Below are 19,008 nucleotides of genomic sequence, written 5' to 3'. Positions count from 1 at the left end.
GTCGCAGAAGGAGAAGGGAGAGGGAAAGGAGCAGAGAACTTACTGGAGGAAATAATAGCTGTAAATCTCCCTAACCTGGGGAAGGAAACAGACATCTAGGTCCAGGAAGCATAGAGAGTCCCAAATAAGATGAACCCAAAGAGGCCTTCACCAAGACACATTATAATTAAAATGGAAAAAAATTAAGGTAAAGAGAATCTTAAAAGCAGTAAGAGAAAGCAACTAGTTACATACACGGGAACTCCGAAAGACTGTCAGCTGACTTTTCAGCAGAAACTTTGCAGTCCATCAGAGGATGGCATGATATATTTAAAGTGATGAAAGGGAAAAGCCTACAACCAAGAATACTCTACCCAGTAAGGCTATTATTAAGATTTGAAGGAGAGACAAAGCTTTTAGCAAAAGCTATAAGTGTTCAGCACCACTAAACCGGATTTACAGGAAATGTTACAGGGACTTCCTTAAGCAGAAAAGAAAAGGTCACTACTAGAAATATGAAAATTAGGAAAGGAAAAACTCTCATTGGTAAAGGCAAACATACAGAAGGTAGTAAAGCTAGTAGAAGGTTAAAAGACAAAAGTATTAAAATCATCTATATCTATAGTAAATAGTTAAGGAATACACAAAACAAAGAGATATAAAACGTGACCTCAAAAACATTAAACGTGAGTGGGGAGTAAAAATGTAGAGTTGTCAAAATGCATCTGAACTTAAGAAATCATCATAAACATAGTCATCAAATCACAAGGAAAAAAGCAAAAGAAGAAGAAAAGAACAAAAAAGAACTATGAAAACAATGAACAAGATGGCAGTAAGCACATAATTATTAATAATTACTTTAAATATAAGTGGCCCAAACACTCCAATCAAAAGACACAGAGTGGCTGAACAGATTAAAAAACAAGACCCATATATATGCTGCCTACAAGAGACACACTTAGATCTAAAGACACAAACAGACTGAAAGCGAGGGGATGGAAAAAGGTATTTTATGCAAGTGGAAATGAAAAGAAAGTTGGGGTAGCAATACTATCAGACAAAATAGACTTTAAAACGAAGACTATAACGAGCCAAAGAAGGACATAGCATAATGACAAAGGGATCAATTCAAGAAAAAGATATAACAATTGTAAATATATATGCACCCAACATGGGAGCACCTAAATACACAAGCAAATATTAACAAACATAAAAGGAGAAAGTGAAAGTAATACAATAATAGTAGGGGACTATAACAACCTACTTACATCAATGGACTCATCATCCAGATAGAAAATGAATAAGGAAATACTGCCCATAAATGACACACCAGAGCAGTTAGAATTAATAGATACATACAAAACATTTCATCCCAAACCAGCAGAATACACATTCTTTTCAAGTGCACATGGAAAATTCTCTAGAATATATCACATGCTAGGCCAGAAACAAGTCTCAATACATTTAAGAAAATTGAAATTATATCAAGCATCTTTTTTGACTACAATACTATAAGACTAGAAATAACTAAACGGAAAATTGTAAAAACAAAACAAAACAAAACAAAACATGCTGTTAAACAACAAATTGGTCACTGAAGAAATAAAGAGAAAATACAAATATCTGGAGACAAATGAAAATGGAAACACAATTCGAAATCTATGGGAATGAAGCAAAAGCAGTTCCAAGAGAGAAGTTTATAGTGATACCAGCCTACCTCAGGAAACAATAAAAATCTCAAATAATCTAACCTTGCACCTAAAGAAACTAGAAAAAGAAGAATAAACAAAACCCACACTTAGCAGAAGGAAAGAAATCGTAAGATCAGAGCATAAATAGATGAATTAGAAGCTAAAAAAATAGAAAACATTAATGACACTAAGAGCTGCTCCTTTTAAAAGATAAAAAATTGATAAACTTTTTAAAAGATAAAAAATTGATAAACTTTTAAAATGAGTCAGACTCATAAAGAAAAAAAAGAAATACAGCCCAAATAAATAAAATCAGAAATGAAAATGGAGAAATTACAACTGACACCACAGAAACACCAAGGATTGTAAAAGATTATTATGAATAATTATACACCAATAAAATGGACAACCAAGAGGAATGGATAAATTTTTAGAAATGTACAATCTTCCAAAACTGAATCAAGAAGTAGAAAATATGAACAGACATTACCAGTCATGAAATTGAAGCAGTAATCAAAAAACTCCCGATAAATAAAAGTTAAGGATCAGACAACTTCATGGGTTAATTCTACCAAACATTTAAAGAAGAGTTAATGCTGATCCTTTTCAAACTATTCCAAAATATTGAGGGGGAAGGAATGCTTCTGAACTCATTCTGTGAGGGAGGCCAGCATCAGATTGATGCTGAAACCAAACAAAGACACCATACACATACACATACACACACACACACACACACACACACACACACACAAACACACACACCCCACAGGCCAATATCACTGCTGAACATAGATGCAAAAGTCCTCAACAAAATACCAGCAAATCTAGCTCAACAACACTTTAGAAAGATCATACACCGTGATCAAGTGGGATTTATCCCAGGGATGCATGGATGGTTCAATATCTGCAAATCAATCAATTTGATACACCACAGTAACAAATTGAAGAATAAAAGTCGTGTGATCATCACAATAGATACAGATAAAGCTTTTGACAAAATTCAACATCCATTTATGATAAAAGCTCTCCAGAAAGTGGGCATAGAGGGAACATACCTCAACATAATAGAGGCCCTATATGACAAACCCACAGTTAACATCATACTCAACAGTGAAAAGCTGAAAGCAATTCCTCTAAGATCAATACCAAGACAAGGATACCCACTCTTGCCACTTATTTAACATAGTACTGGAAGTCCTAGCCACAGTAATAAGACAAGAAAAACAAATAAAAGGATTTCAAATCGGAAAAGAAGAAGTAAAACTGTCACTGTTTGTAGATGACACGAAATGATATATAGAAAACCCTCAAGATGCCACCAAAAAACTATTAGATGTAATAAATGAATTCAATAAGTTTCAGGATACAAAATTAATATACAGAAATCCTTTGCATTCCTATACACTAATAATGAACTATCAGAAAGAGAAATTAAAAAAAATTCCCATTTATAATCACATTAAAAAAATAAAATACCTAGGAATAAATCGACCTAAGGAGGTGAAAGACCTATACCTGGAAAACTATAAGACACTGATGAAAGAAATTGAAGATGACTGAAACAAATGGAAAGATATACTGTGCCCATAAGTTGGAAGAATTAATATTGTTAAAATGACCCTTTTCCCCAAGGCAATCTACAGATTCAATGCAATCCCTTTCAAAATACCAACTGTATTTTTCACAGCACTAGCAGAAATAATTCTAAAACTTGTTTAGAAATGCAAAAGACCTTGAATAACCAAAAAATATCTTGAGAATGGAGAACAAAGCTGGATATATCATGCTCCCTGACTTTAGACTATACTACAAAGCTACTGTAATCAAAATAGTATGGCACTGGCACAAAAATAGTACATTGATCAATGGAACAGACTAGAGAGCCCAGAAATAAATCCACACTTATATGGTCATTAATCTACAACAAAGGAGGCAAGAATATACAATGGGAAAAAGTCTCTTCAATAAATGGTGTTGGGAAAACTGGACAGCTACATGCAGAAGAATCAAACTGGACTACTCTCACACCATTCACAAAATAAACACAGAATGGATTAAAGATTTAAATGTAAGACCTGAAACCAAAGAACTCCTAGAAGGAAACATAGGCAGTATACTCATTTACATTGGTCTTAGTAATATAGTTTTTGGATCTGTCTCCTCAGGCAAGGGAAACAAAAGCAAAAATAAACAAGTGTGTTTACATCAAACTAAAAAGCTTTTGCACAGGGAAGGAAACTATAAACAAAATGAAAAGGCAGCTTAACAAATGGGAGAAGATATTTGTAAATGATACATCTGATAAGGGGTTAATATCCAAAATATATAAAGAACTGATACAACTCAACATCAAAAAATAAAACTGATTAAAAAATGTGGATGTCAATAGACATACAGATGACTAAAAGACATGAAAAGATGCTCAACATCACTAATCATCAAGGAAATGCAAATCAAAACCACAATGTGATTATCTGTTAACACCTGTTAGAAAGGCTATCATAAAAAAGACAGAAAATAACAAGTGTTGGTGAGGATGTGGAGAAAAGCAATGTTCGTGCCCTACTGGTGGGAATATAAATTGGTACAGCCTCTAAGGAAAACAATATGGAGGTTCCTCAAAAAATTAAAAACAGAACTGTCATATGATCCAGCAATTTCACATCTGGGTATTTACCTAAAGAAAACAAAAACCTAACTCAATAGCTAAGATACGGAAACAACCTAAATGTCCATCAATAGACAAATGGATAAAGAAGAGGTGGTGTATATATACAATGGAATATCATTCAGCCATAATTAAAAAAAAAATGAAATCTTGCTATTTGGGACAACAAGTGGATCTAGTGGATGGATCTAGAGGCTATTATGCTAAGTGAAATAAGTCAGACTGAGAAGGACAAATACCATATAATCTCACTTATACGTGGAATCTAAAAAACAAAACAAAACAGACTCAAGGATACACAGAACAAACTGATGGTTGCCAGAGTGGAGGGCGTAAGGGTGGATGGGTGAAATAAGTGAAGGGGATTAAGAGGTACAAATCTCCAGGTATAAAATAAATAAGCAATGGGATGTACTAAACAGCATATGGAATATGGTCAATAATACTGAAATAACTTTATATGGGACAGATGGTTACTAGACTATTGTGGTCATTTCATAATATATGCAAATGTTAAATCACTATGAGGCACACCTGAAACCAACATATTTTATGTCAAGTACATTTCAATTAAAATAACCTTCCTATATGAAGTAAAATGTTACATAAAATATATATGATTAAATGCTATTTTAATAAGATCACATTGAAGGCTATACATCAATGGCATTCCATTTTATGATAGCCCATTAACACATCTTTAGACATATATATTATATATGTGTATATATATATATATGTGTGTATATATATATTATATATGTGTATATATATATACACACATATATATGTGTGTGTGTGTGTGTGTATATATATATATATATATATATATATGTGCTAAGTTCTCCAGATGTAATCAAATATCAAAAAGTGACTCTGCCTTTATGGAAAATATAATAAAATTGAGTAGGCTAAAGTAACATGTATGAAAAAATAGTAAATAATATAGATATGGTATAATTATGTGTTAAATTATGTTGCACCAAGTAGGAACTCAAATGTTTTCTGAATCAATGAATGTCAACAATTATTGGGACTGAGATCATCCAGAAAGTGAGATAAGACAAGGCTTCAGTGATCTTTTTAATGATATTAGAAACGATTTTCATGATAACTTATTCATGCTTCTTAGACTACAGGTGAGTCCCATAAATCCGCAAGTATTCATTGAGCCCTACATTATACCAAACCCTATATGAAGAAAAAGTATAAAACATAGTCCACTTCTTCCCTCAAGAAGTCTATGATTGATGAGACAAAACATACCCATACTAAACAATTAAAAAAATAAAAGAAGACAATTCTAAACTTAGTGCTAAACTGTTATAACTAAGTGCTAAAGAAAGTCAAAGACAGGAGAACAAAATGGGCCCTAGAGTAATGGGAAATGAATTCATGGAGGAAATAAAATTTAATCTAGTCCCTTAAGGGACTGGTAGGATTTTTTTTTTTTTTTTTTTTTTTTTGCAGTACGCGGGCCTCTGACTGTTGTGGCCTCTCGCATTGCGGAACACAGGCTCCGGACGCACAGGCTCAGTGGCCATGGCTCACGGGCCCAGCTGCTCCACGGCACGTGGGATCCTCCTGGACCGGGGCACGAACCCGTGTCCCCTGCATCGGCAGGTGGACTCTCAACCACTGCGCCACCAGGGAAGCCCGGGACTGGTAGGATTTAATAAAGAAAAGGGTATGTCTTTACTCTCATAAAGTAAAGGAAAGGTGGAGGACATATAATAGGTTAATTAATTCATCATTCACTCATTCATTTATTCATTCACTCATCCAACAGAAGATTTTTTCAGTGCCTCCTATATTCAGGCACTATAGTAAGTGCTGAGGTACAATGGTAAACTAGGACCATAACTGCCCTCAGTGAGCCTACTGGTAAGGGGATGGGTAGCTGACAAGAAACAGGTAATTTTAATATTGCGGTATGATAGGTGTTAAGTAAAGGATGCTATGATGGCTTCGAGGAGGGACTCTTAACAGAGGAAAATCGGGGAAGATTTCGTATAACACGTAAAATTTATGTGGAGAGACTTGAAACACTGATAGGGCATGGCCATGTGAAGTAGGGAAAGGGGATTTTTAGGTAGAAGGAAAAGCATGTGCAAAGGCCTGGTAATAAGAAAGAACATGAGAAATGAGCATCACACACACAGATGAGAATAAGCTACTCTAGCTATAGTGGAGGCTTTGTGTAAGTCACTACAGGGAAACAAAGTGGGTGAGCCAGATTAAGGAAGCCGTGGAATGTGAAGAGTTCTGCTTCCTATGGGAAATTGAGCACATGTTCTACAAGGAAAGTTTATGTAAAGAAAGCATATCTGGTCTGAGAAGTGCCCAACTTGGAAGCCATTCTATGATCCAGAAGAGATAACTTACGTTATCTCTATCCTTTAAGAGAAAGTACACAGCCAGAGAAGCAGAGGGCCAAGGCCAAATCTGAAGGATGAGCAGAGGAAGAAGGGTGAGGAGCCAGTGGAGAAAACAGAAGAAACAGACCACGGGATATAATAACAGTTAATATCATGCACTTGGAGTTATCAAGCTATGTGATCTTGGGCAAATTACTTACAAGCTATGTGATCTTGGGCAAATTACTTAAAAACTTAAAGATTTCATTTCTTTTTCCGTGAAATGGGGATAATAATACCTACCATACACACACGGTATAAGGATGTAGACACTAATGTACGTAAAGTATTCGGCAGAGGGCAAGGCATGTAGTAAACACCCAATGAACAGCAGCTCTTTGTTGTTATACAGTTCTACCAGTCTCCCTGACTTTTTATCTCTAGTCTCTGTACATTATATTACCTTATCATGACTCATTCCCACCACTCTGTCTGGCTAATTATTCCTCAGATGCCTTTTCTGACTCCCAATACTGGGTTAGGTAATCCCTATACAGCCCCCTGCACTCTGCAATTTCCTATCACTCTTTAGCATAACTATCTAGTTAATTGTCTGTATCCACTAATGTATGTCTCCTTCCACTAATATTAAGCTCCATGAATTCAAGGATGTAGTCTGACTTACAATCCTAACATACTGCCTGACACATAGCAGACATTCAATAAGTATTTATAGAATGAATGAAAACATTCTGTGGTGACTGTGGCATGCGATAAATACAGAACAGAATAGAGAACCCAGAAATAAACCCATACATGTACAGTCAACTAATCTTTGACAAGGGCACCAAGAACACACAATGGGGAAAGGATGGTCTTTTCAATAAGTGTTGTTGGGAAAACTAGACGTTCACAAGCAAACAAATGAAACTAGACCTCTATCGTAGACTACTCAAAAAAACTAACTCAAAATAGATTAAAGACTTAAATGTAAGACCTGAAGCTGTAAAACTCCTAGAAGAAAACACAAGGGAAATAGCTGTTTAACATGGGCCCTGGCAATGATATTTTGCATATAACACCAAAAGCACAGGCAACAAAAGCAAAAATAGACAAGTGGGACTACACCAAACTGAAAAGCTTCCTGCACAGCAAAGGAAACAATCGACAGAGTGAAGAGGCAACCTATGGAATGGGAGAAAATATTTGCCAACCATTTATCTGAAAAGGGGTTAATTTCCACAATATATAACAAACTCATTCAACTTAACAGCAAAAATACGAACAATAAAAATTGGGCAAAGGGCCTGAATAGACATTTTTCTAAAGAAGACAAACAAATGGCAAGAGACACATGAAAAGTTATTAACATCACTAATCATCAAGGAAATGCAAATCGAAACCGCAATGAGATATCACCTCACACCTGTTAGGATGGCTAGTATCAAAATGGCAAAAGATAACAAGTGTTGGTGAGAATGTGGAGCAAAGAGAACTCTTGTACACTGCTGATGGGAATATAAAGTGGGGAAGCCACTCTGGAAAACTGGTCGGAGGTTCCTGAAATAATTAAAAATAGAACTAACAGATGACCCAGCAAACCCACATCTGGGTATATATCTAAAGGAAATGAAATCAGTATTTTGAAGAGATATCTGCACTCCCATGTTCATTGCAGCATTGTTCACAATAGCTAAAATATGGAAACAACCTAAGTGTCTATGAATGGATGAATGGACACAGAAAATTCCACATAATGGAATATTATTCAGCCATAAAAAGAAGGAAATCCTGCCATTTGTGACAACATGGGTGAACCTGGAGGACATTATGCTAAGTGACATGATTCAGACAGAGAAAAACAAATGCTGTATGATTGCAGTTATATGTGGAATTTCTTTAAAAAGTCAAACTGATAGAAGCAGAGAGTAGAATGGTGGTTGCCAGGGGGTGGAATGAGCAGATGTTGAATCAAAGAATACAAAGAATACAAACTTTCATTTATAAGGTGAAAAACTTCAGGAGATCCAATGTACAGCATAATGACTATAGTTAATAATACTGTATTGTACATTGAGAATTAGCAAAGAGAGTAGATCTTAAGTGTTCTTACCACGTACACACACAAATGGTAACTATGTGAGTGAAGGATGTGTTAAATAATTTGTGGTAATCATTTCACAATGTATATATACATCAAATCATCACATTATATACTTTAAATATAAACAATTTTACTTGTCAATTATACCTTAATAAATCTAGGGGGGAACAAAAGAAAGCTTTAAGAAACCAATGTGAAACTGACTAACTTCATTAAAACGTGAGTGCTAACTTCTCTGTGGGATATATATTTTCTAATATTCTTGTTTTGAGGAGGGAGGGAGACTTGAAAGTTGGCATCTTGCTGCATCTCCCCTGTACCATGTTTATTTCTAACCTTTTGCTCCTGAGCCAAGTGAGTGAGGCTCCTGTCAGGGAAAGCTGGTGAAGACTCCTTCCCTCCCTCAGAGCAAGCAGGGCCACGTAACCCAGGAGGGGCTTGGCTGGGTTATATTAGCCCTCTTGGGTGTGCCTGATCGTCCAGTTCTCAGAGACCAAGCCCACTCTATGACTGGCAGAGTGCATTTGAAGAGAAACATATAGGAAAACATTTCACAGCAAAATTGATGGGATGCAGCAAAAGCTATATCCAGAGGAACACAGAGAGCTTTAAAAACCCTTACGATTAAAGAAAAAGATATAAACTTAAGAAATTCAGTTTTTATCTTAAGATATTAGACAAAGTACAACAAAACAAATCAGGAAGAGGAAATTAATAAAAGACAGTAATAATGAAATTAGGAAGAATAAATAATAACAAATCCAAAGTCAATACTTTTAATACTAATAAAATAAGCAATGATTCTGTGTGCCAGACTTAAAAAAGAGAGAGAGTTAAACTATACAAACTTAGAATTAAGAAAGGAAACAAATACAGAATATAGAAGAGATGCAAAGAACTTTAGGATATCACTCCCTTTGGTAACAAGGAAACATACTGGAATGGGTAAAGATTTCCTAGAAAAATAAAAATGACCACAAACAACCTAAGAAGAAGTGAAATTTGAATATACCAGGTACCCTGAAAGAGAATAGAAAGGTAATTGAAAATCTACTTCGCTGAAACTTCAGTTACATATATATACATTCTTTTCCATTATGGTTTATCGTCACTGGTTCAACATCCAGACAGTTTCATAGCTAAGCTCCTTCTAACGTTTAAAGAACTGTAATTCCAATATTATTTAAACCATGCTAGACTGCTCATAAATACGGAAAGCCCCCAATTTATGTTATAAAGCCAGCATAACTGTATAACAAGGAAGACAAAAGAGAACTATATACAAATCTCATTTATACACATACATCTTAATTTCTAAATAAAATATTACCACATAGAATCCAGAAATATATCAAAACTGTTAGAGTATGACTGTGATATGTTGAAGTCCTAACCATTATTAATGCCTTAGAATGGGACTTTACTTGTAAACAGGATCTTTACTGAGGTAATCAAATAAAAAATGAGGTCATTAGGGTGGACCCTAATCCAGCATGACAGGTATTCTATAAAAAAGGGACATGTGGACACCGGGAAAGACATGCACAGAGGGAAGATGATATGAAGAAACAGAAAGAAGATGGCCATGTGAAGACAAAGCATTGGAGTGATGCATCTACAGTCCAAGGATTGCCAAAGATGGTTGGCAAATCACTAGAGGCTATAAACAGGCAAGGATGAATCCTCCCACACAGGTTTCAGCGGGAGCATGGCCCTGTTGACACCTTGATTTTAGACTTCTAGCTTCCAGAACTATACAACAGTTTCTATTGTTTTAAGCCACCCAGTTTGTGGTACTTTGTTATGACAGCACTAGACAGTGAATACAATGACCAAGAAGGTTTATTCCAGGAATTCAAAGGTGGATCAATATCAGCAAATCTGTCAATCATAGTCTATTACACATCAACAAATTAATGGACAAAAACTACATGATGTCACATATGCTGAAAAGGCATTTGATAAAACCGGCAGCAAATCTTAAAAACCCTAATTAGGAATAGAAAGACAAAATAAAGACCGTAAGTCAAGAACAAATATTATCCTAAACAGTAAAACTCTAAAACAATTTCATCAATTAGACAAATTTGTCAACAATCACTATTATTATTTAATATTCTCTTGGAAGTGTTAGCAAGTTCAATATGACAAAAATTACTGATATGAACAGGAGAAAGGAAGAGATACAACTACTTTTGTTGAGACAACTGCATATCTCAAAAAACTTAAGAACCTCTAGTAAAATGCCTACTAAAATTAAAAGATAATTTGGCTCTTTTTTCTATATTAGCAGTAAGTTTTTAGATATGGAAAAAGGAAAATATTCCACTTACAATAGTGACAAGAATTATAAAATGCTTGAGAATAAATTTAAAAAGAAAGGCACAGAATTTATACAAAGATGATTGTAAGGTCTTATTGAAGAGCATAAAATAAGAGATGAAGAAATGGAAAGCCATGCCATATTCTTGGATGGCAAATTTTACTATTATAAAAATGACAATTCTTTCAAAGATAATATATAAACTTAATTCAATTCCAGATAGAATCCAACAGGAAATTATCAGGAGAAACTGGATTAACTGAGCTTAATATTTATATAAAAATTTAAATAGGATTCCTGTTTTATGTCACATGCAAAAGTGTTATTCAAATGGATTAAAGACTTAGATGAAGAATATAAAGATCTTTGAATAAACTATATGTATTGTCTAGAAGTTGGAAGAACCATGTTACACAAGGAAGGAAATTCAGATGCTATAAACAAAAGGATGTACATGTTTGACAAATAAAGGTTTAAAATTTTTTGTATGATAAAAAGATATCATAAATAAAATTAGAAACAACAAATTTAGAAAAATGCTGTTATAAATTGACAAGAAAAAATTGTCCAAAGAAAATGAGTTTGAGTTTTGCTCGAGAAGAAGGAGCAAAGAATATAACGAATTTATAGTACATTGTCAATAAATACGCAAAAATATGCTCACTGTAGTCAGGGAAATGCAAATTACACTACTATTGAGAAATCACTTTACACCCATCAGACCGACAAAAATATAAAAGAGCAATAACACCTATTATTTCCACTAAGGATGAAAGAAAAGGGTACTCTCATACAGAGACGGCAGAAATACTATTCAACAACAAATATTTTAAAATTAAAACATATTCTTTGAATCGGCAATTCCATTCTCAGAAAGCTATTCCAAGATGTATGTACAAGGATGTTTTTGACAGTATTGTGTATCTGTGTAAAAATCTAGAAACACGGGCTTCCCTGGTGGCGCAGTGGATGGGAGTCCGCCTGCCGATGCAGGGGACACGGGTTCGTGCCCCGGTCCGGGAGGATCCCGCATGCCGCGGAGCGGCTGGGCCCGTGGGCCGTGGCGGCTGGGCCTGCGCGTCCGGAGCCTGTGCTCCGCGACGGGAGAGGCCACAACAGTGAGAGGCCCGCGTACCGCAAAAAAAAAAAAAAAAAAAAAAAAAAAAATCTAGAAACAGTTATTAATTATGAATGAATTACAGTTGACCCTTGAACAACAGGGGTTTGAACTGTGTGGGCCCACTATCCATGGATTTTTTTCCCTAAATACATACCACAGTACTACAAGACCCAGAGTTGGTTGAATCCTCAGATATGGAGGAGGGCTGACTGTAAAGTTATGTACACACTTTTGACTGCATGGAGTTAGCGCCCCTGACCCCTGCGTTATTCAAGGGTCAACCATAATTCTGAAAAAATAGCTGAATAACTTTTGGTACATTCACATCATGGGATATTATTAAGCTACTCTATACAATCAAATAAGACCTAAACTTGTTGACATAGGATCTGCAAAGGATACAAGACACAGAGAAGTGTGTAAAATCTAATCCATTAAAAAAAAAAATTAAAACCCCTAAATAGGTATATGACTACACACACACACAAACATGTATGAAAAAACACAAAATGATACATAGTGAATAGTTAACGTGTTATCTGGTGGATGGGTTAGGAGGTTGCTAGAGAAATGGAGGAAAGGGAAAGGGGAGAAGCAAGAGAAAAAGAGAGACTGCACTAAAATCACTAGTGTGTAAGTTACTCTTCAATTCATTAAAATTTGTATATACCTTACATGAGTATATATACATTTATTTTTTCTAAGAAATTAAGAAAAATAAAAAGGTGTTTCTCTACTGACTTGTAGAGTTGTCCGTGACACATAGTCAAAAGCCAGTTTAGAATAATGTATATATTACACATGTATTTCTGTAAAACAACACTCAGCTCATCCCTCCTAAGTGTGTACACAAGCAAGGAAAAAGTTATAGAATGCTACACACTAGCTGGTTAGCACTGAATACCTCTGGAGTCCAAACTGGGATTGGGGATAGGAGCAGAGATAATTAGCTTCTTCTTTACACATCTTCACGTGTTTTATTTCTTGAAAAAATGAAAACCAATAAATGAACAAAGCCAAATGCCTACAGGAGCCAGAGTGAAGCAGGCTTAGTGGGGGCTGTGACAAAGCAGAGTACACAACTAAAAACATCCAGATTGGGGGCTTCCCTGGTGGTGCAGTGGTTGAGAGTCCACCTGCAGATGCAGGGGACACGGGTTCAGGCCCCGGTCTGGGAAGATCCCACATGCCGCTGAGCGGCTAGGCCCGTGAGCCATGGCCGCTGAGCCTGCGCGTCCGGAGCCTGTGGTCCACAACGGGAGAGGCCACAACAGCGAGAGGCCCGTGTACCGCAAAAAAAAAAAAAAAATCCAGATTGAAATGTAAAAAATTAACATAAAAACCATTTATTTGAGAGAGAAAAAGACATAGATGAGGGCAGGATCCTAAATAACGTTTTCGTGTATCCAGTTTAAAAAAAAAAGTCCTTGTGTTACACAGATTTTCTGTAACAGACAGGGAAATCACACATACTTTACTTTTTATCCATTTATACTCCAATCACAGGATCCATAACAAGGCCCAAAGAAGAATGCAGAATGCTTCTATTCTTTGATGCTGGAATACAGACTATTAGGAGAACAAGCACATACTATCACAGAAATATAGTATCATCATCGGCAGAACACGCTTTGACATAAACTGTAGCAATATTTTTTTGGATCTGTCTCCTAAAGCAAAGGAAATAAAAGCAAAAAAAAAACCAAATGAGACCTAATTAAACTTAAAAGCTTTTTCATAACAAAGGAAACCATCAACAAAATGAGAAGACAACCTACTGAATGGGAGAAAATATTTGCAAATGATATGACCAATAAGGGTTAATATCAAAAACAGCTCATACACTCAACATCAAAAAAACAAACAACCCGATCAAAAAATAGGCAGAAGAACTGAATAGACATTTTTCCAACGAGGACATTCAGATGGCCAACAGGCACATGAAAAAATGCTCAACATTCTTAATCATCAGAGAAATGCAAATTAAAACTACAATGAGATATCACCTCACACCTGTCGGAATGCCTCTCACAAAAAGAACACAAATAACAAATGTTGTTGAGAATGTGGAGAAAAGGGAACTGTCACACACTGTTGATGGGAATGTAAATTGGTGCAGTCACTGTGGAAAACAGTATGGAGGTTTTTCAGAAAACTAAAAATAGAAATACCATATGACCCAGCAATTTCATTCACGGGTATGTAACCGAGAAAAACAAAAAACACTGATTCAAAAAGATATATGCACCCCAATGTTCACAGCAGCATTATTTACAATTGCCAAGATACAGAAGCAACCTAAGCGTCCACCAACAGATGAATGGATAAAGATGATGTGGTACACACACACACACACACACACACACACACACACACACACAATGGAATACTACTCAGCCATAAAAAAGAATGAAATTTTGCCATGTGCAACAACATGGATGGACTTGGAGGGCATTATGCTAAGTGAAATAATTCAGAGAAAGACAAACACTGTACGATCTCACTTATATGTATAATCTAAAAAATACAACAGACTGGTGAACATAACAAAAAAGAAAGAGACTCACAGATAAAGAGATAGGGGTAGGGGATTAAGAGGTACAAACTATCATGTATAAAATAAACTATGAGGATATATTGTATAACACAGGGAATACAGCCAATATTTTATAATAACTATAAATAGTGTATAACCTTTAAAATTGTGAGTCACTATGTAGTATACCTGTAACTTATATAATATTGTAAATCAACTATACTTCAATTAAAAAAGCAAAAATAAAATACTGACAAAAAAAGAAATACAGTATCCTGGCTTAAGAAAGGACCTTGGAAAATGCCCGATCCAACTTCCTCACTTTACAGCTGAGGAACGTGAGGCCAGGTTAAGCACCTGCCGTACTCGATTCCCTCCATTCCCTGCATGGCAGAAAATTATTTTATCTCAGAATTTTCACTCAGAGCAAATAAATGGTAGACAAGTAACAATGGTATTTCATTAGTTCAATAAATAAAAGTTCTTCTATTTTACATGTAAAAAACCAACCCTCAACTGTTATATTAAACATTTGAAATGAAAGGCACAGAACCTGTTTAAGTTGCCTCGTGTAAACCTCTAAAGACACTGCTTGAAACCACACGGTCAGTCCTCAATCATTCACTGATCCATCCTTTTTATTCAACCAGCATTCACTGAACACTGTCTATACTCCTGACGCTGGGAGGTACTCTTGATACACACATTAGTGAGGCACAGTCTTTGTTCACCATCCAGTGGGGAAGTGATAAGCTATGTAACAAGTTGGACCCAAAATACAAACCAAGTGTAGATGGAATGATTTATTCTGACTGGAGTTTCAGGAGCAGCTTCATCAAGGGGAAAGCTGACACATGAGTCAGGCCATGTAGGGTTTAGGATTCCAGAGGTAACAGCAAGAGCAAAAGCAAGGAAGTAGTGTGTTTGAGGAAATGATCAGAATTGAGCCCAATGCAAGAAAAGAACAAGGGAGAAAACTAGAAATTCACATGTTCTAGCCTGAGGATAAAAGTAAATTCAAACTAAGTGCAAGATAATTTGCCACCCCATCTCCTGCATGCCTGACATGTGGGAAGCATTCAGTAAAGAATGTCTGGGTAAATCCTGACCAACTAAGTAATCTCTCTGTTCAAGTTACTGAATGATTTCAGCATATTACCATGTACCGCCCAGGGTCTAAATCTCCCATCATGCCTTTCAGGTGTGTGATTTCAGTTCTGACAGCTTTATCTCTCTTATCTGAGACCTGAAAGGAGATTAGTAGTTAAAAGTGAATGTAAAATTCATAATAAAAGTTCACAATTCTATGAAAATTAATTTTATTTTGTTAATGTAAATATTTTCAAAGTGTAGTGAAGGGAAACACTTCTTAGGCAGGATCATCATAAATCAGGTATTTTCATTCAGTTCTCAGGTCTTCAGCAGGCCCCATTTTACCCTCCTTTTCTGATTGGTGCTAAATTAAAAATAGATACTTACAATAATGATTCATTATACTTTTCTATTCCAAAATTCCATTTCTCACTTCTATTTTTTTATGGTATGCAAATTACCATCAGAAAAATTACAGTTTTAAAAACATGCTTGAATAATAGTGTCCGTTAAATTTGTTCATGACCTGATTAATTTTTACAATACGCAAATATGATTTCATGTTTAATTTTGTTCCTCTTGATACTTCTGCCAAATTTCCTTCTTTTTTGTGACAACTTCATTTTGTCTCCTCATTTATTTTTTTCCCTAATTTCTTCTACTTAAGAGCACTTAGACATAGCATTTGCCCTTTTATTTATCTAGGGCTCATTTCCATATAAAACACTTCCCTTAAAAAGGTTTACTTTTGTAAATTACAAAATATATTCTCCTTGACAAAAATCTAAAAATATAGAAGAATATAAATGTGAAACTAAAAATCATTCATGATCCAACTACCCAGATCACTGTTAACACCTGTAAAAATATCATTTCCTTTACAGGTGCAACCAATGCTATTGTCCTATCTGTGCTGTTTTCCTGTAATATTATACAAATTAATCACAGTTTAAAGCTTATATTTGGGCAAAGGCAGAATCTTTTCTTGTTTTTACAATACTCAGGATTGAAATATCCCTGTTATTTATGAAGTAACCCTCATATGCCTAGAAAATTATTGAATGGTGCTCTCAAAAACCCTATTTGGTGGTGAGATGAATTGGGAGATTGGGATTGACATATATACACTGATATGTATAAAATAGCTAACAAATAAGAACTTGCTGTATAAAAATGAATAAATAAAATTTAAAAATCTCTCTATATTTGGGGTAAAAACACTGAGAAACCCTATACTTTCAGTAGCAGGCCACCAGTTTGATGATGAGTATGGGACTGAGGGAATTTCAAAACGAATAGGAGGGGAGGGAGGGAGGGAAGACTTAGAAGTCACTTGCAGTATTTTAACAGTAGAACGTTATAATGGCTGTTTTTCCCCATGAACCAAGCTATGCATTGAGTGAATATTCAGTAAATATGAAGTAATCTTCGTGTTTCATGTCCATTTTTTAAAACTCTAAAACAAAGGTATGAAATGGGAGTGGGAAGTGTCCAAGAAAAGCTGGAGTAGAAGCTTTTTTTAAGATACAAATGTTAATAGAAGAGAACTCTGGAAAACAAATTCAGGAAGAAATCTTTGACCAGAGCATGCTGTGGGAGGTGATCAGAATATGGGTCACTAGAAAATGTTAGCATGAGATTTAAAGAAATTTTCTTGTGCTGTCACTTGTTTCCCTGGTTCTTGTTTGATGACACTTCGCATTATCTCACCAAGGTTTTATGTGACTCCACAAAGCATTTCTGTGCTGTTAGTCTCAGAAACAATACAAGAAATACAACCCTTTTATTAATCAATAAGGAAGGCGACTATTTGCACTGAGCAAGAGTGACCTGGACAGGTGCTTCCTGCCGCTTGCATACCTGTTGTTTCGCCAACATTTTCTCTTTTATTTCTAACTCCATTTTTAACTGTCTCTCCAGAAAGGCAGCTTTCTTCATGATAGTTGCTATAGTGATTTCCTTCTGATGAAGCTCCTCAGTTAGGTCAGAGATTTCATTCTTCATTCTTTCCTGCTCAGAGCTATGGTACTCTTCCTCCTGATAGAGTTGGCTTCTTATCTGCAGCAGATAGTTTCCAGAAAATAGTAACAAATCCTTTATACAGCAGCTAAAAGGTTTTATTGGCTATGTTCGGTCTTCCCATCCTATCTTAAAACTTTGCCAGACCTCACTTTACCCTCCTTTTCTGATCAAAGCTAAATGAAAAAGATACTTACAATAATGATTCATTTACTTTTTCCTTCCAATTTCAAAATTTTTTTTTCACTTCTATTTTCTATTGTATGTAAGTCATCACCAACTACTGATACCACTTTAATGACGACTTTGACAGGAAGGTGGGGAAAGTATTATCAAGCACTTTTCCCCCAGCTTCATTGACGTATACTTGCTATACAAAAACTGCACATAGTTCATGGATAAAATTTGGTGAGTTTGGACATACACTTGTGTTACTATCACCAAAATCAAGAAAATAAACATGACAATTACCCCTAAAAGTTTCTTTGTGTCCCTTTGTTTTTTCAATTTTGTGTACGTGTGGTAAGAATACTTAACTCAAGCTCTACCTTCTTAACAAATTTTTAAGTGCACAATACCTTACTGTTTACTGTTGCACTGTGTTGTGCAGCAGACTGTGGAACTCACTCATCTCGTGTAACTTACTTGATACCCATTAAACCACCACTCCGGATTTGGTGCCATGGAAGAGCACTGGACCCACAGCCCAGAGGCTGATGAACCATTTTTTAGGGAGAAAAAAATTGGCTTAGAGAGGTTAAGTGACCTGCTCAAATTCATAAAGCTATTAACTGGCAGAGCTAGGTCTAGAACTTAGGACTGTTGGATCTAAATTCAGTGCTTTTTTGGACTAAATCATGCTGTACTATTTGCGACTGAACACTATGTTTTTAAGAATCTTGTTACAATAAATTTCAAACTTAAGGTGTCCATCAGAAAGCATCACCTACACTTCTTAAGCCGGTGGAGTCTCATATTCTTAACTTTAGCTAAACCTTCCACGGTAGAAACCTCTGGATCACCTTGGACTCCTCCCCTCCCTCATCCTCCCAAATCAAGTCAGGTAGCAAATTCTGTCCCTTCTATTTCAACCTCTCTTAAATCTCACCTCTGCTT

General features: G+C 35.6%; 1 protein-coding gene across 6 annotated transcripts in view; it reads right to left on the bottom strand.

Moving 5' to 3' along the window:
* The window catches only part of DEUP1 (deuterosome assembly protein 1), a 103,860-nt gene that overhangs the window by 24,784 nt on the left and 60,068 nt on the right, over positions 1 to 19,008 (bottom strand). For all 6 annotated transcript variants that reach the window (XM_033431926.2, XM_033431927.2, XM_049713648.1 and 3 more), the window contains 2 exons: positions 17,734 to 17,931; positions 15,941 to 16,027 (listed from right to left, as the gene is read on the bottom strand). In XM_033431926.2, coding sequence (XP_033287817.1) covers positions 15,941 to 16,027; positions 17,734 to 17,931 — 285 coding nt within the window. The remainder of the gene's footprint in view (positions 1 to 15,940; positions 16,028 to 17,733; positions 17,932 to 19,008) is intronic.

This window comes from Orcinus orca, chromosome 8 (genome assembly GCF_937001465.1).
Source record: "Orcinus orca chromosome 8, mOrcOrc1.1, whole genome shotgun sequence".
Taxonomy (NCBI): Eukaryota; Metazoa; Chordata; class Mammalia; order Artiodactyla; family Delphinidae; genus Orcinus; species Orcinus orca.
Note: the sequence above shows the minus strand (reverse complement) of the source record. Positions and strands in the feature narration are given on the sequence as shown.